The sequence below is a fragment of the Alosa alosa genome, chromosome 6 (assembly GCF_017589495.1).
Source record: "Alosa alosa isolate M-15738 ecotype Scorff River chromosome 6, AALO_Geno_1.1, whole genome shotgun sequence".
Classification (NCBI taxonomy): Eukaryota; Metazoa; Chordata; class Actinopteri; order Clupeiformes; family Clupeidae; genus Alosa; species Alosa alosa.
Window position 1 is genome coordinate 31,258,674 of NC_063194.1, and position 19,419 is coordinate 31,278,092.

Consider the following 19,419-nt stretch of genomic DNA (forward strand, 5'->3'; position numbering starts at 1 on the left):
GTACAAGTCAGAGCATAAAACATAAAACTCCCAGCAGGGATGGGGGTAGTGTGTGTGTGTGTGTGTGTGTGTGTGTGTGTGTGTGTGTGTGTGTGTGTGTGTGCCTTGTGGTGACAGATGTTGGGAGTATGATGGAGAGGTGGGCAGGGATGAGTCTGGCTCGGGGGTTGTGGGAGTGGGAGTGGGAGAGGGAGTGTGGATAAAAAGCCACTCGGAGCCCCAGCTCGACACTCAGTCCTCTCTTGTCAGAGCCAGAGTACCCTTCCAGCCTCTCTTCACCATGGCAACAGTCTTCGCCAGCCGCTCCTCCATGGGAGGCGGATTCTCCATGGGCTCGTCCCGCATGTCCATGTCCGGTGGAGGCATGAGTGTGGGCGGTGGGCTCGGCGGCGGCCGCATGATGAGGGCGGGCAGCGTGTACGGGGGCGCCGGGGGTTCTGGGGTGCGCGTCTCCAGCGCCGCCAGCCTGGGGTCGGCGGGCGGCTTCGGTGGAGGGTTCGGAGCGGGCGGCGGGTTCGGAGCGGGCGGCGGCGGCGGTGGATTCAGCATGTCCATGGGCGGGGAGGGCAGCGTCATCGGCAACGAGAAGGGCACCATGCAGAACCTCAACGACCGTCTGGCCACCTACCTGGCCAAGGTGCAGATCCTGGAGAGGGCCAACGCCGAGCTGGAGCTGAAGATCAGGCAGTTCCTGGAGAGTAGGGTCGGACCTGCTGGCCACGACTACGGTGCCTTCATGGCCAGCATCACTGACCTGCAGACCAAGGTGAGCTGCTCTAATCATCATAATTACCCCACCTGTAGCGGAGGCTGCACCACAGAGCACTATATGCAGGAGACTAGGAGAGTGCACTGCCTGCGCCCACTCTGTGTCTCGCTCTCTTACTGAACGTGTTTTTTAACCATGTGCCGCGGCAGTTCACTATGATTGATGATGTGTTGATTGACGTGTTACTGATGTATTCCAGATCCAGGGGGCCATTCAGCTGAAGGGATCTGTGCATCTGGCCATAGACAATGCCAGCCTTGCCATGGACGACTTCAGAGTCAAGTAGGTTTACCTCAGAGAGAAAAACAGAAATCCTCTTGCTAGGTTTAGTCCAAAATAATGATAGAAAGCTTGTTGCTATAAGCTATAGGGAAATTACAAAATGCAATGAACTCGGTATGATATAGATTGCTCGTAAGCACACTAAGTTACCAAATGCAGTAAATATTGTATGCTGTGTTTGAGAGAGTCTGCATGCAAGTTTCCACATGTACGTACATGCATGGCATGACCAATATACATGGCAATACATTCATGAATGCATTCCTCTGTAGCATTTTCAATTTCAAGGTAGATATCAATACCATTTTAGCCCGGAGATTGTTATTTAATAGAATATGTGCATTGCAGCAGCAATTAAGGATTAGATAAACGACTAAAAGACATAACACCACCTCTATATCTGTAAGGTATGAGACCGAGCTCACCATGCGCCAGTCTGTGGAGGCGGACATTGCTGGTCTGAAGAGGGTGCTGGACGAGCTGAACATGACCAGGGCTGACCTGGCCATGCAGATCACTGGCCTGCAAGAGGAGCTCGTCTTCCTCAAGAAGAACCACGAGGAGGTGAGCACAACGCTAATTACACGGCAGGGTCACACACTTCTCATTTGTGCCTCCTTCAGAAAGAGCCAAGCCGACGTCAGGATGATTGAGTGGCCAAAGCTGTGATTAGCCTCAGGCCCCCCGAGCTCCAACTGCTCCGCTCGGCTCTGTCCCAACATGCTGTGCAGAGCAGGTGGCAGAGTGAGAACAGGCAGAAGCCCCAAGTCTCACTCTACGGGAGGACCCTCCCCAGGCATGGGTGTACTGTACTGTATGTCTCCCTCTCACACTGTGAGAAAAAGGGTGTATCCAGGACTTGAATTCCACAGTATTCTCCCTTGCACACCACAGATACACTTAGTTAGACGTAGATATCTACCTACCCACTCACTGATTTGAGTGCACTGCCTTGCACACCATAGATACACTTAGATAGACGTAGATATCTACCTACCCACTCACTGATTTGAGTGCACTGCCAGAAATTAAGTCTTGACAAGAATGACGTAACTAGTGAATATTGTTTTGTGATTTTTGTCATGTTGCACCATCTGCCTCCTGCATTACCTCTGCCATTGAGAGGACATACATTAAATATGTCACTGCATTACATCTGCCATTGAAAGGACGTACACTGAATATGTCACTCCATTACGTCTGCCATTGAGAGGACATACATTAAATATGTCACTGCATTACCTCTGCCATTGAGAGGACATACATTAAATATGTCACTGCATTACATCTGCCATTGAAAGGACGTACACTGAATATGTCACTCCATTACGTCTGCCATTGAGAGGACATACATTAAATATGTCACTGCATTACATCTGCCATTGAGAGGACGTACACTGAATATGTCACTGCATTACGTCTGGGTTTGAGAGGATGTATACTGAATATGTCACTGTATTTTTCTGTGGTAGGAGCTTGTGGCCCTGCGTGCTCAGATGTCTGGCCAGGTTCATGTGGAGGTGGACGCGGCTCCTCAGGAGGACCTCACCAAGATCATGGCCGAGATCCGGGAACACTACGAGGCAGTCTCAGCCAAGAACCAGAGGGACCTTGAGTCCTGGTTCCAGACCAAGGTGAGTGGCATACACAGATATACACGTATAGAAAAAAACACACACATGCACATACATATATACACATATTTACATACATACACACATACACACAATCGTGATCTATTTTCTTCTATTGTGAAATGTGTTCAAGTCCTTTCTCACACACTGTGTTCTCTGTCTGCTGTTGTTTTGCAGTCGGAGACCATTAACAAGGAGGTCATGACGAGCACAGAGGTCCTTCAGACCAGCAGGACAGAGATCAACTCCGTCAAGAGCTCCGTTCAGTCCCTGGAAATCGAGCTTCAGTCACTCCTCAGCATGGTGAGATATACTGTACACGTCAGCTCCATAACACAGCACTGTTGCACACAATCAATCAGTGTCTCGTGCCGTTTCACTGGATATGACAAGTCAGGCCATGCAGTAAAATCAGGAGCAATTTCATCATAATCCATTATGCATAGTTTTCCTTCCTACCTTTCCCACGCCTTGATCTTCCACCTACGCACTCCTGTTTAAAACAATGTAGTTCTTGACCTTGTTTTTTCTGGCAACTTGCCGTACTACTTTTCTGTCATGGAAACCCTTTGTTCACTTGACATATATGCTTTTCCCCTGTTGAATCACCTTTTAACAGTAACTAAAGCAAAACAAAACATCTCTAATTCAAACTGTCCTAATTCCCATGCCCCCGCAGAAAGCTTCGCTGGAGGGAACACTAGCGGAGACGCAGTCGCGCTACTCGTCCATGCTCTCGGGCTACCAGATGCAGGTGGGCAGCCTGGAGGGTCAGCTCACACAGCTGCGCGGTGACCTCGAGCGCCAGGGACAGGAGTACTCCATGCTCCTGGACATCAAGACCAGACTGGAGATGGAGATCGCCGAGTACAGAAGACTGCTGGACGGAGGCGCAAGCTCAAGCCTCACCATCAGTAGCAGTAGCGTGGGCGGAGGGCTCAGCGCGGCCGGAGGTTTCACCATGAATGGAGACGCAAGGTAATCGCTAATACGCTAATCGGTTAGCATGAATGTAGCTATCGGCAAATTAACCAGTAACCGCAACCACAACATGAGTTCAGAGAATGATGGACAAGGCACAATGTGAAAGAAAAGGAGTTGGCATGAGACATGAGAATGAGAGTGTGAAATGTCTTTTCTTTGTCCCTTCCAACAGCCTTCTCTCAGGCTCGTCTTCCACCTCCACCACCACCACCACCAAGGTCATCACCGTCGTAGAAGAGGTGGTTGATGGGAAGGTGGTGTCCTCCTCCTCTACTTCCTCTGGGCATCTCATTCACTAAACCATCCACTTCAAGCCCACCTGACACCAGCCGGCTCTGGGCCCAAACAGGCCTGACTGGCGTGGGGCCCATGGGTGTCCAGACCCAGTAAGAGCCTAATCGTGTCCAGACCCCACCGCTGTCAGTACCAACCAAAATCAAGTGTCTGATGGGAGAATCCACTGTGTGACTTTCTTTTAGTCCAGTGCACTGAGAGCCTCCCTCATTATGCTGGACAATAAAGAGGACATGCATAAAAGTACAGTGAAAGTGTGTGTGTGTGTTTAATTCTTTCAAACTCATGCATAGGTATGGTACATATTAGTGATTTCATTAGTCAACCAGTGGGCTATTGACATCACTAGGACGTGCATGCTGTAGACAACAGTCAGCTAGTGATAGATGGAATGGCTAAAGGCTAAACGGGTTAGACCAGTGATTCCCAAACTGTGGGTCATGGCCCTCTGGTGGGCTGTCAAGGTATTACAGGTGATTACGTACAGTAGTTCAAATTCAAACCATAGCCAGAGATATTAAGCCTATTCATCAAAGTGATATTCATTTGATGTTGGTCCAGAACATATTCAATGGGGTTGACAGACTATGGGTAATACTAAACTAAAGTGTGTTATTGGAGCGGTCGTTGTGTCAGGTAGAAAAATTCAAGATCACAGTGAACATGTGAAGAACAAAACTCTCAGCGAGTGCTCCGACTACAGAATTGTAAATAAATGTTTGGGTGGGCCACAGGAGATTTTGGGAATTGAAATTGGGCCAAAGCAGTTGGGAATCTCTGGTTTAGACATTCCAATGTATGGAAGTGCTTCAACAAAAATGAGACTTGTTCCGTGACCCACTCCAAAACCAGCTTGTCATGGTGAAACACTGGCCTGGAAATGGAGACTGTATCAGAAATCAGTGAGTGAGTCTCAATCAGTATGTGACACATTGAATATATGATAGAATTAGTGAATATTTTGTATATTTCGTCTGCAACTCAATAATTCAAAAATGTGTGCTATTCTATAATTCAAACTGACATATAGGTCAAGCATATGAATAACCATACACAACAAATATACTCACACACATAAAATCTATAACCATCAATAAAATAATACATAGCACAGATATAGTACAGTATACAAATATATAGTCACTGAACTGAAATTAGGCTACAGGGTAAGCCTGTAACCTCTTTAATAGCACAGGTTTAGCTATTCGAGGGAATTCTCTAATTGTCATGCTACATTCAGTACCATCTTTTTTTTTATATGAGTAGGCTTTATCCACATTTTGAAATCTTATAATATGCCGTTTGGTCTGAGCAATGCCTCTACAAACATTAGAAACCCTAAAACCAAAAGTATCCTTATAGCATCTCCTTAACAGAGAAAGCCTTGGGGCAACCAACCACATGGATGGAATAGCTAGTGCAACAAGAACCAGTTTTAAGGGAGTGGCGATTGATGTCCCAACCCTGATGACAAAACCACAGCAATTTTCAGCTGCCAGTTATCCAGATTACTTGTGACCTATGCCGTGTCATTCGTCTTACACACCTCTTCCTGTAAAACACAAATGAATAGGCCTACTGCTTTCCGGGGCCACTAAAATGTCACAAAAACAAAACCGTCCTATTAAGACATAAGCCATCTTTACTCTCGCTGCTTTAGCTGTTCCTGTAACATCTCGTGTTACTTATTATAAGGTCAAGAATGCAGAATCACAAATACAAGATTCTGCCAGTCATAGATTAAAAACACAAGCACAAACTTATAGAATAATGGAAATGCTATGTTAAATAACAGATGGTCTCTTTCAGATATAAATCCTCTTGAAACGTTTAACAACTCAGCTGTTTTTGTTACCAAGCGCGTGGCCCACTCGTTAAAGTGTTGCCAGTTCGATCTAAATATAAATCTAAATTGATTTAAATGTAAATATTCTATAGCATATACCCTGTAAATATTCTATAGCATCCGTCTTAAAACTTTACTCAAACTGCACTTGTGGAGAGTGAACAAATAAACCATTTGTAATTGAAAAGAAGAAAAGGCTGATGATTTTGTGCAATTTTAAACTAAAAGATGAGTAAATCATGATCAAACAAGTGTGTGACCCAGCTGAAGCATGTCAAGCATATATATATATATATATCACCAAGGAGAGTTGCTCTTTGACTGGTTTATAGTTTTGAATGAAGTTCCAAAATGCCCTTGGGAGTTTGAAGCCTTTCTCGCCCCTCAGAAGGGATTATCTCTAAATGTCAAATATGTCAGTTAAAGCTTAGTCAAATCCTGCTGCAGATTGGGTCTTGTTTTACCAGTTTTCATTATCCTCTAAAACCCACTAATGGCTCCAAAGACGATCAAAAAAGGTAGCGATTATGAAACATTCCTTTAGTAGAGTGCAAGTCTGGTGTTTGAACCTATAAAAAAACACTACAAGCTATGTGGAGTTTGAAAGTAACTCACCATTTTATTGATCTTACAATGCTGTCCTATATCCTTTGGATAAACTAATATGCATATAGGCAATGCAACAGTCAGGGGAATATATAATTTGGCTGCAATTATATGCATAGGCAATGCAACAGTCATGGGAATATATAATTTGCACTTAATATGCATATAGGCAATGCAACAGTCATGGGAATATATACTTTGGCTGCACTAATATGCATATAGGCAATGCAACAGTCAGGGGAATATATAATTTGGCTGCAATTATATGCATAGGCAATGCAACAGTCATGGGAATATATAATTTGGCAGCATTAATATGCATATAGGCAATGCAACAGTCATGGGAATATATTCTTTGGCTGCACTAATATGCATATAGGCAATGCAACAGTCAGTGGAATATATAATTTGGCTGCAATAATATGCATATAGGCAATGCAACAGTCATGGGAATATATAATTTGTCAGCATATGCATATAGGCAATGCAACAGTCATGGGAATATATTCTTTGGCTGCACTAATATGCATATAGGCAATGCAACAGTCAGGAAAATATTTTTCAAAATCAGAACTGTGAATGCTGTATTACAGCAGTGGTTCTTAAACTGAGACTTTCCGCCAACGCCTAAAGGGTTAAAATCTCATCCTGGAGTGCCTTCACGCAGTTCCCCATTTGGGAATTACTTGGCTGATGTCAGACGGTGTTGTGGTCAACAACTGTCCTTTTTTACCCCCAAAAGTGGTTCGCGACCCCCTGCAATCGGTACTCGAGCTGGTAACCACCCAGCAGTAACTCTTGCATTCAGTGATTTGCAATCAGCCTAATTTTATTTTTGACTCTCCCGTCACCGTTGTACCTGAGCCCGGAGAGCTCAATTTTAAGTTATATTTTTTCTGGTCGGATAATTTGTGAGCACGCTTCTCCTTAATTAAGTTCTCAATTAATACAACGTGACCCCGCTGTAGGCCTAAATTGAGCTCTCAACATGTATTTCGTGCTCACATTTAGTAATTCTATTTCACTGCTCGCTGTGCTGTGGTGGCAACTTCCATGTTACCTTATTATGGACTAGGCCTACAGCTGTCTGTAACAGTTCATATTGGTAATGCGGGATGATAACCGTAGCAGCTAATTAAAGACTTTAGGGTGGCCATGTTTTATAGCCGGGACTTCACTCTTTGTAGCAGGGGCACTGTGGTGTCAACCGGGCCAGCTATGGAGACCCATAATGGGGAAGCTCCTACTACAAAGGCTACCATGGGCTCTGTTGTAGCCCCAATGACCGGTTTCCACTATCTCCTGATTGTTGACTTAATCCGTGAGGTCTAGAAGTCAATCGAAGTAATATCACAGCGACAAGCCCTTAAACAATTACAACACGTGACCTACCTCGTTGGTAAATAAATAGGCTACCGCGTGATAGTAGTATCGCTTCTTAATACCCACCCAATACAATAAGGTTCCTCTAGCTCATGCCGGGTCTCTCACCATATAACCCACGCCAGCACACCAATGATGCACACAACGAGGTAAGCTTTGATACGGACTATGAAGCGGAGACATAAACAGTGTCGCTCACGGCGCCTTCAGCTTCTCAGGCTATGTAGCCCAGCTCACAATCGCTCATGCATAAACACCACAGCCTGGTATTACACTGACCTCAACAAACACTCAAAACTTCGCCAAACATTCAGCTGACGACAAGCAAGTGTTTCCTGTACAACACACAATAATCATCTGCTTCCCACCTACAGCCTACCTAACGGGCTATAACCAGGTGCACTGCAATCAATGATTCCCACGCCACTACAAGCGCATACACCTCCCGACGCCAGCCCTCGCTGGATACCCCTTGACACCACACTATGTTTTGTGCAATACAATTGAATTTCTTCGAGCTCCACGTCTTTTAATTATTCACAGGGTGCTGCTTTAGTAGATCGAGATCTTGAATATACTATAACGTACTCCATGTTTACATGTGTCAAGACACATTGAGTGCACGCTTTACAAATTCAGCCTTTTGCGCAGATCGTGTTCACAATGTTCTATAACCATGTTCACAAATTGTGCTCGCTTTACTAAATCGCTCCCCTCGCTTTAGTAAATCGGCGCCGCTTTTAGTAAATAGTGCACTTGTTTATTGTTGTGCCCCTTGTTTTACTATGCTTAAATGAGAGCTCAATTTAGTAAAATGAGCTCACACTATAGTAAACGAGAGTAATATTATAAATTGTGCACATCGCATTTAGTAAAACCGAAAGCATAATTAGTAAAACGAAATGCACGACGTAGTAAAACGAGTGCACAATATGCTAAACGAGGCACAATTTAGTTAAACAAGAGCACAATTTAGTAAACGAGCGACAATGTAGTAAAACGAAGCGACATTCTCTCAACATGTAAAACATTTTATGCATGACCCCCAGGGGTCTGCATCACAACCTCTGAGCCATTCTCCAAGTTAAAAGATCATTAAAACTACCATAGTAATGGAGCCCGAGAGCTCACTTTAGTTATATTTTTTCTGGTCGTGATCATTTGTGAGCACGCTTTTCCTTTTAAGCTCCTCGAATTAATGAACGGAGCACGCTAATTGAGCTCGGACTTCAACGTGAAGCCTAAATTGAGCTCTCGAAATATGTATTTCTGTGCTCACGGTTTAGTAATTCCGACATTTTCTCACTGCTTTCGCTGTGCTGTGGTGGCAACTTCATGTTACCTTGACATGGACTTAGGCCTACAGCTGTCTGTAACAGTTCATATTGGTAATGCATGATAACCGTAGGCAGCTAATTAAAGACTTTAGGGTGGTCCATGTTTTTATAGGGACTTCTACTCTTTGTAGCAGGGGCACTGTGGTGTCAACCGCCAGCTATGGAGACCCATAATGGGGAAATTCTACTACAAAGGCTACCATGGGCTCTGTTGTAGCCTAATGACCGGTTCCATATCTCCTGGATTGTTGACTTAACTGTGAGGTCTAGAAGTCAATCGAAGCAATATCACAGCGACAAGCTCCCAAACAATTACAACACGTAGACCTACTGTTGGTAAAAAATAGGCTACTGCGTATATTAGTATCGCCCAATACCCACAATACAATAAGGTTCCCTCTAGCGCCCGATGCGGGTCTCTCACCATATAACCCACGCCAGCTTTTCAATGATGCACACAACGAGGTAAGCTTTGATAATGGACTATAAACGGAGACATAAACAGTGTCGCTCGATGCTCAGCTTCTCTCAGGCTATGTGGCCCAGCTCACACGCCCGCGATAAACACCACAGCTCTGCATACACTTGACCTCAACAAACACTCAAAACTTCGCCAAACATTCAGCTGGACCGATGTTGGCAAGGGGCCTGTACAACACACACACAATCATCTGCTCTCCCACCTACAGCCTACCTAACGGGGCTATAACCAGGTGCACTGCAATCAATGAGATTCCCCACGCCACTACAAGACACACCTCCCGGCGTCGTTCCGGGATACCCCTTGACACCACACTATGTTTTGTGCACACAATTGAATTTCTTCGAGCTCCACGTTTTAATTATTATTCAGGGTGCGTTTTAGTAGATCGAGATCTTGAATATACTATATAACGTGCTCATGTTTACATGTGTCAAGACAATATTGAGTGCACGCTTTTACAAATTGTGGCCAATGCTTAAGTAGATCATTAACTCACAATGTTCTATAACCATGTTCATTAAATTGCTCTGGCTTTAATAAATCGTGCCCTCGTTTTTTAAAATCGTGCGCTCGTTTAGTAAATAGTGCACTCGTTTAATAAATTGTGCCCTCGTTTTACTATGCTTAAAATGAGCTCAATTTAGTAAAATGAGCTCACACTATAGTAAAACGAGAGCACAATATAGAAATTGTGCACACGATTTAGTAAACCGAAGCGACAATTTAGTAAAACGAAGCACGATTTAGTAAAACGAAAGCACAATATAGTTAAACGAGGCACAATTTAGTTAAACAAGAGCACAATTTAGTAAAACGAAAAGACAATGTAGTAAAAACGAAAGCACATTCTCTCAACATGCAAAACATTTGCGATGACCCCTCTAGGTCTGCGTACCGTGTAACCTCTGGAGCATTCTCAAGTTAAAGATCATTAAAACCACCATAGTAATGGAGTCCGGGAGAGCTCACTTTAAGTGATATTTTTTCTGGTCGTGATCATTTGCGAGCCGCTTTTTCTTTAAGCCCTCGAGATTAATGAAACGTGAGCCGCGTTTTCCTTTAGTGGAGCTCAATTATGCAAAGCGGACCCCGTTGTAAGCCTAAATTGAGCTCTCAAATATGTATTTCGTGCTCACATTTAGTAATTCCGACATTTTTCCGCTCGCTGTGCTGTGGTGGCAACTTCGTGTACCTTGACATGGACTAGGCCTACAGCTGTCTGTAACAGTTCATATTGGTAATGTGATGATAACCGTGAGGCAGCTAATTAAAGACTTTAGGTGGTCAGTGAAGTTTTATAGCGGACTTCTACTCTTTGTAGCAGGGATACTGTGGTGTCAACCGCCAGCTATGGAGACCCATAATGGGAAATTCTGGCTACAAAGGCTACTCGGGCTCTGTTGTAATGACCGGTTTCCACTATCTCCTGGATTGTTGGACTTAACTGTGAGGTCTAGAGTCAATGAAGCACATCCACAGGGACAAGCTGTTGGTACAAATAGGCTACTGCGTATTAGTAGTATAGCCCAATACCCACCCAATACAATAGGTTCCCTCTAGCCGATGGAGCTTCACCCAGATAACCCACGCCACACCAATGGTGCACACAACGAGGGGTAACGTTTGATAATGGACTATGAAGCGGAGACATAAACAGTGGGCGTTCCGCGATGCTCAGCTCACACCGTTCGCAAACACCACAGCTCTGCATACACTTGGACCTCAACAAACACTCAAAACTTCGCAAACATTCAGCTGGACGATGATGGCAAGGGCCTGTACAAACACACACAATCATCTGCTCTCCCACCTACAGCCTACCTAATGGGGCTATATCCAGGTGCACTGCAATCAATGAGATTCCCTCTCTACGTCACTACAAGCGACACACCTCCCCACGTCATTCCCGGGATACCCCTGACACCACACTATGTTTTTTGTGCACACAATTTAATTTCTTCGAGCCCACGTTTTAATTATTCGCGGGTGCGTTTTTTAGTAGATCGAGATCTCGAATATAGCCTACTATAACGTGCTCATGTTTACATGTGTCAAGACAATATTGAGTGCACGCTTTTACAAATTAGCCACGTTTAAAATAGATCGTTACACAATGTTCTATAACCATGTTCACAAATTGTGCTCTCGCTTTAATAAATCGTGCCCTCGTTTTAGTAAATCGTCGCTTTCGTTTTAGTAAATAGTGCACTTTCGTTTAATAAATTGTGCCCTCGTTTTACTATGCTTAAAATGAGAGCTCAATTTAGTAAAATGAGCTCACACTATAGTAAAACGAGAGCACAATATAGTAAATTGTGCACACGCGATTTAGTAAACCCGAAACAATTTAGTAAAAGCGGCGTCTATTTAGTAAAACGAAAGTGCACAAAATAGTTAAACGAGCACAAATTACTTAAACAAGAGCACAATTTAGTAAAACGAAGCGACAATGTAGTAAAAACAGCGCACATTCTCTCAACATGCAAAACATTTTTCGCGATGACCCCTCTAGGGCTCCGTTACCATAGAGAATGAGAGAGCAAAAAATGGACATACACAGAGCATCGTGGACGAAGTTCCTTGGAGCCAAGGCTCCGTCATTATGCCCTTCAAATAGTGCTGCGTATTATTGTTGTTTTATTATTAGGGGGGTCATGTAGCCTAATGTTTTTGTTGTTGTTCTCTTTGGTTACACTTCATATGCGTTCGATGGACTTCAAAATTACATAGTTGCTCTCCGTGGGCGCTGGCGGCTTGTAAGACCCGCTGTTTGCGGGTATGTGTAGCCTATGTTGTAAAATTATGTTATGATGAGTTTTAATAAAGGGCCGGTCATGTGCCCGCCCTGGCCTGGCTCTGACTTGTTCCGGGCCACTGTTAATGGCTTTAGTGTTGACATAGCCTACCTATGAGGAGACACTTTCTGCCTCCATAACATTTTCCAAAGTAAAAACACATTTTGCTAGTTGGAGGGGGGGGGGGGGTTGCCAGAGCAACTGTATGACGGTATTCTAGTTAATAATAAATCAGATTGACATGAATGCCTTTAGTGTTGGCATAGCCTGACATAGTTGGGAGGGGGGGGGGTTACCACTGTATTACAGTATTAACCACACAAGGGATTTATACCAGCCCATGTGTTCCAGTGCAGATAACCACAAAAACCAACAGACCAACACACCAACACAGTAACACACTAACTGCAAAAAGCAGTTTACTGCAACGACAGTTTAATACAACAGTAGTATTCAAACCAATGCCCCACATTTCTATTTTACTATTACCATGTTGTGGACTGCAAGCTGTCTGATTCATTGCATGAGTATTTTACATTGATGAATTGATTATTAATTTATGAATTTATTTATTTATTTATTTAGTTAGTTAGTAAAATAAAAACATGCAAATGGCAACTCGTATGATATTTTACATTTTAAATGTTTTTATCTGTCCTTTCTATTGTTTTTTTAAATGCATGATCTTTCTTTGTAAACTCGTAGTCATTGTAAATGAGGGAAACCTCAATGCCCTAAAAGTATAAATAAAGGTTTTTTTTTGCCTTTATTTGGATAGGACAGTGAAGAGTGACAGGAAGTAAGTGGGAGAGAGAGAGAGATGGGGTGGGATTGGGAAATGACTGCAGGTCGGTTTGAACCTGGGTCCCTGGCACTTTCGGATCCAGACACGGTATCGGGTGCTGTAGCCTGCTGTGCCACAGCGCCCCCAAATGAATGAATGAATGAATGAATGAATGAATGAATGAATGAATGAATGAATGAATGAATGAATGAATGAATGAATGAATGAATTTACAATGACGATGGGTGGGCAGCCGGGCCCACTGGTTAGCACTCTGGACTTGTAACCGGGAGAGTTGCTGGTTCGAGCCCTGACCAGTGGGCGTGGGCTGAAGTGCTCTGAGCAAGGCACCCTACCCCCTCTGCTCCCGGCCGCCGTTGTAGCAGGCAGCTCACTGCGCCGGGATTAGTGTGTGCTTCATCTCACTGTGTGTACACTGTGTGCTGTTTGTGTTTCACTAATTCACCGATTGGGTTAAATGCAGAGACCAAATTTCCCTCATGGGATCAAAAAAGTATAAATACTGGATGAATGAATGCTGTGCCTGCACCATTTGCACAGCTCCCAGACACATCTTTTACAACATCAGCATCAAGTCAGACAAGACACATACTTGCTATTATTATTTAGTGAACTACCTTCCATCGAAACTAATAATTGTTAATTATATGCAAAGTGCAGACAGATGAGTGAGAGTGGTTTGTGTGCCAAGCGTGTTTTCCACTGTTACAGTTTATTGCCCTTACACTACCTCAGCTATTCAGGAGCAAAATGCCACTGGGCTTGGGTGACCTTCATGGTATTACTCTTTGAGATTAAAGTAAAATGTCAGAGTAATTCTGTAACAAAGCTTGGTTGCAATAACACCTGAACTTGTCATGACTCGTTGGTCTAGTTTTTTTTTTTTTTTTGCTTTGTTTTGCAGTGACTAAATTATCACTTTATAACCACTTACATTTTGACATCAACCCGGCCTGCATTTTGATACATTTTTGACATCAACCCATTCAACTGGTGGAACTGGAGGCAATCTCCACGAGGCGGCCCAGCGTTCTGGATATAAAGAACCCTCCAGAAGTCTCCGTCCTGCACTCTGTTCTCTGCACTGCCCAGGTTCTGCCAGCTACTGCACCACCTTGCCTTAGCGATGGCCAGCACTTACAGCCGTGTCTCCATGTCCCTCCATGGGCGGAGGGCTCTCCATGGGCGGAGGGATGTCCATGGGCTCTTCCGGACTCTCCCTGTCTGGAGGTAGTGCCCGTGATGAGCGTCATGAGGGCCGGGAGCGCGTCTGAGGAGGGGCAGGTGGCGCCTGGCGTCTTTGTCTCTGGCCTCCCGGACCCTCTCCATGGGTGGCGGTGGCGGTGGTGGCCTCTGGCTTCTCCTCCGGCGGAGGGTGCGGAGGAGGCTACAGCATGTCCAGCAGCATGGAAGGAGGCGTCATCGGCAACGAGAAGTTCACCATGCAGAACCTCAACGACCGCCTGGCCTCCTACCTGGTCAAGGTGCGCACCCTGGAGAAGGCCAACGCCGAGCTGGAGCTGAAGATCAGACAGTACATGGAGAGCAAGACTGGACCTGCTGCCCATGATTTCAAGGGTCACTTTGGAGTCATCAATGACCTCAGGGGCAAGGTCAGTCTAGTGACTCTATATTAACTTGTATTATATATTTAATATTCTAATATTAAAGCAAAATATTTATTTTTTTTATGTGCCATGTCAGGAAAGTATCATAATTGTAGAGAGAGAACTTCAGTATACTATGATAATTGAAAAGTTTGAATGACCTTGAATGATCAGGGATTGGAACTCTGTTGAAGTGACCTGATGTGTTCATGTTGACGGCTCTAGATTCAGGCAGCTCTTCTGCTTAAGGGCAGTGTGCACCTCAACATCGACAACGCAACTCTGGCAGTGGATGACTTCAGGGTCAAGTAAGTGCATCCCCATACATCTCCTGCATCCTGACGGTTCCAAAACATTTCTTTTATTTTTTGCACGATAATAAGTATTGCTATTCGGATGCTGAATGACAATATAAAGCATGTACAGACACTACAGTAATCAACAATCATCAAATTACCTGTTTTGGCATTATAACATTAACCTTACAATAATGATGGGAGTGATCTGCATGTTCTTCACTGACTGACTGATTGATTGATTCAGGTATGAAGCTGAGCTGAACATGCGTCAGTCTGTGGAGGCAGACATCGGGTGGACTGAGGAGAGTGCTGGATGACCTCACCCTGTCCAAATCCGACCTGAACATGCAAATCTCTGGCCTACAGGACGAGCTGGCATACATGAAAAAGACCCACCAGGAGGTAGGCTGGAGTCACATGCTAATCTGTGCAAATCACACACCTATTCTATGATTCAAATCCTGCATTCGAATACTGTTTATCACTGCTTATCACTGGGAAACATGATAGCAGTTACCTCTGGGATAAAGTCTTTCTGTTCCAGCTATATCTACAATGTTATAGTAATGACTTACTGTCTGAGGCCTATAATGCTTTGTTTATTTTATGCATGCATATGGGGAAAAGAACATTTATGCTTGACATGTCTGAGTTATGTATTGCATGCATCTGACAAAATTGGCATATCAAGGCACCTCAAGTTTAATTGCATTCTAATATGTCTCTGATGACAGAAATGCCTTTGAATTCAGATTTGAAGATGATCAAGGTTGAAGATTGCGATTGCAGATTGTGATTGTGGAAGCGTCTTAGGGTCCGTTGTCATATAACTGATCGCGATTCTTGCCATGCTGTTTCAGGACCTCCTGACCATGCGTGCTCAGGTGAGCGGACAGGTGCATGTGGAGGTGGATGCGGCACCTCAGGAGGACCTGACTAAGATCATGGCAGAAATCCGCGAACACTACGAAGCTGTCGCCGTAAAGAACAGGAAAGAGCTTGAGACGTGGTTCCAGGCCAAGGCGAGTCCATTATTGTGTTGTGAACTACTGACAGATAGCATTCCCTCTCATTATGTCGTAACTACTGACAGATGTGATTAAACTATCAGATTCTAGATATGTTTCACATACAAAAGAGATAGCCAGTCAAATAGAATTGTGATTTTATGAGCATTATGTTTGTTTGTTTTTTTCTCATACAGACAGAGTCTCTACATAAAGAGGTGAAGACAAGCACAGAGGTCCTGCAGACATCCAGAACAGAAATCAGCACCATCAAAAGCACATACCAGGCGCTGCAGATTGAGCTGCAGTCCCTACTGAGCATGGTAACCCTCCATACTGAATCATGATAAATGAGCTGTTGATAGATGATAAGTCATTACTTAGGTATTGTGATGATGGATCAGGGCAGCAGTATTTTGAGCTATATTGCTATATTGCTATTTATAACCGGTTGGATGTGTTCTGATTGAGGGATCATAAAAAAATGCCTGCTGATGATTGTACTCTAGAATACCCAGGAACGTTGCCCAGCAACATTACTCAGCTCTTCATGAATAACCTTGTACATTCATAAAGAAATGTGGTCTTTATCTCACTGACAAAAACACTTGTTCAGGATCCAAGATTTAAATGTGTCTACCTAGAATTGAGTTGAAACGAGTTGAATCTGAATTTGACACAAGCAACAAATTAGCAGCTCAGTGCAGAGTATGACCTGGACACTTCTTTCACACAAACAAACGTCACAGACCACTTGGAGGTACAAACAATATCGGAGTTTTGGTTGATTTGACCATCAGTTAACTTTGAAACTGGCATTTTACTTTGGATAGACAATAGCAATACATAATAGGGAGTAAATTAAGCGTCAACAAATCTAGACTGGAGTAACTCATCATTTGGCACCTCCGATATGTTTAGTGTTCTAAAGGCGTCAAATAGCCCACTAGACCATATTCATAGTCAAAGGAGCCAGAAGTGAACACACATGGATGGTTATAAAAACAGGGCGTACCTAGTTACTGCCTGGTTACCGCCCAAAAACGCCCTCAAACGGCCACAAATGCCGTATGTTTGTGTGAAAGAATAAGGCCAGGTTATTCCACAAATGCTGTATCTTTGTGTGAAAGAATAAGGCCAGGTTATTCCTAAAACTCATAGTTTCAAATGGCCACTCACTCTTCTCCCTCTTTCTCTCTCTCTATTTTTTCTTTCTGTCCCTCTCCCTCTTTTCCTCTTTCTCTATCTCTCTCTGCCCCCTCTCCACCCCCTCCTCCCCTCCTGAACAGAAAGCGTCCATGGAAGGCACGCTGGCGGAGACTAAGAACCCGCCACGTGGCATCATGGCTGGGTACCAGTCTCAGGTGAGCAGCCTGGAGGCCCAGCTCACCCAGCTGCGTGCAGACCTGGAGAGCCAGAGCTCCGAGTACAAGATGCTCCTGGACATCAAGACCAGGCTGGAGCTGGAGATCGCAGAGTACAAGAGGCTGATGGACGGAGAAGCAGTCAGGTGGGCCTACTGTGATATCACAGTTTTCCTCTATAATTCCCTTCTCTGAAATGAAATACTTGCTTTATTTATCTATAGATAGATAGATAGATAGATAGATAGATAGACAAGTCTGACATTTTTCTTTCGTACTTTCGTCTATCTGGAGCTCTCTCCAGTCCTTTGTTCCTCAGAGAAGGCATTTTCCAGAAAAAAATAAGAGAAGTATCCATCTTAACCAGCTCCATCCTGTTCAGTGTGCAGCTGTGCTTCTCATACCCTCTGTTCACCACTAGATGGCACAAAAGAGTTCTCCATCCTCCATCCTTCATTCTTTTAGCCTTTGTCCATTATGCCACAGTATAATCTGACCCTTGTTTGCACCCCACAGTTCGTCATCCTCCAGCTCCAGTTCCAGAACCAAATATATCACAGTGGTGGAGGAAGTGGTGGACGGACGGGTAGTGTCCTCGTCCAGCAGTTCGACCTCGTCCTCCGCAATCCGCAGGTACTGATGAACCTGCTTCTGTGGGCCTCGGAAACTCCTCCAATCGAATCGTTTCCAATCGAACAAAACAATAAAGTGAAAAGTTGCATCAAACCAAAAAAGGTCTACTGTTGTGTTTCTCAGCTGTGGCCTACTGGTTAGCGCTTCGGACTTGTAACCAGAGGTTTGCCGGTTTGATCCTCGACTACTAGGAATGGCTGAAGTGCCCTTGAGCAAGGCACCTAACCCCTCATTGCTCCCCGAGCACTGCTGTAGCAGGCAGCTCACTGCGCCAGGATTAGTGTGTGCTTCACCTCACTGTGTGTTCACTGTGTGCTGAGTGTGTTTCACTATTTCACGGACTGGGATAAATACAGAGACCAAATTTCCCTCACGGGATCAAAAGAGTATATATACTTATACTCCTGTTAGACCAACACAAAGTATTGTCTGATAGCATGCCAATTTGTGTCAACTATATCAAGACATGTCCAGATATCCACTGATGTTAGCTAGCGTCGACCTGGCTCTTTTAAAGTGTCACCCTGCACTATGTGTAGCGATGCACTACAGCAGGGATTCCCAAACTGTGGTACGTGTACCACCGGTGCTATGCACTACAGCAGGGATTCCCAAACTGTGGTACGTGTACTACCGGTGCTATGCACTACAGCAGGGATTCCCAAACTGTGGTACGTGTACCACCGGTGCTATGCACTACAGCAGGGATTCCCAAACTGTGGTACGTGTACCACCGGTGGCTGCCACTAGGGGGTGCGTGAGATGAAAAGGGCAATGTTGGAAATTATTTGTTTTTAAATCTTAAGCCAATGTTCTCCTTGTTCTTTGTGTTTAATAGTGTTGTTCTCAACACTGTTTTTTTTTTAGTGTGAGAGCTCATAGACACAGTTGCACATTTTGATTTTGTTATTTGTTATCATGTAGGGTGTCTAAATTAAAAATGATGCCTGGAATGCGTCAATAGAATGTGTTAGGTTTGTATATGTGTTGGATGGGGTACGCATGACAGACGCACATACCACACACTCTTTCTCTCTCTCTCTCTCTCACACACACACACACACACACACACACACACACACGCAGGGTGTGAGTTTCACAGCTTATTTTGTGGCAAAGTTCATAAATAAAAGACAGATAGATAGATCAGAATTTAACACTGGTTGCATGTGATTAGTTCATTCAAATTCACTTCACATGAGAGGTCTCCTCATTTCAGAGTCCCCGCCTTAACGTAGCTTCCCGCTACCTATTTTGCCTCCAAACTCGGGCCCACAAACACATGTCTCT

The 19,419-nt window shown here is 44.3% G+C and overlaps 1 protein-coding gene and 1 pseudogene across 1 annotated transcript; both read left to right on the forward strand.

Annotated features, from left to right (window-relative positions):
• The first annotated feature begins 225 nt into the window (after window positions 1-225).
• Window positions 226-4,217, forward strand: LOC125296680 (keratin, type I cytoskeletal 13-like). The gene is made up of 7 exons (XM_048246719.1): window positions 226-766; window positions 969-1,051; window positions 1,459-1,615; window positions 2,524-2,685; window positions 2,863-2,988; window positions 3,365-3,663; window positions 3,842-4,217. The coding sequence occupies exons 1-7, from the start codon at window positions 281-283 to the stop codon at window positions 3,966-3,968; spliced, it is 1,440 nt and encodes a 479-aa protein (XP_048102676.1). The 5' UTR covers window positions 226-280; the 3' UTR covers window positions 3,969-4,217.
• Window positions 4,218-14,531: 10,314 nt separating this feature from the next.
• LOC125295924 lies at window positions 14,532-18,136 on the forward strand (annotated as a pseudogene).
• Window positions 18,137-19,419: the final 1,283 nt, after the last annotated feature.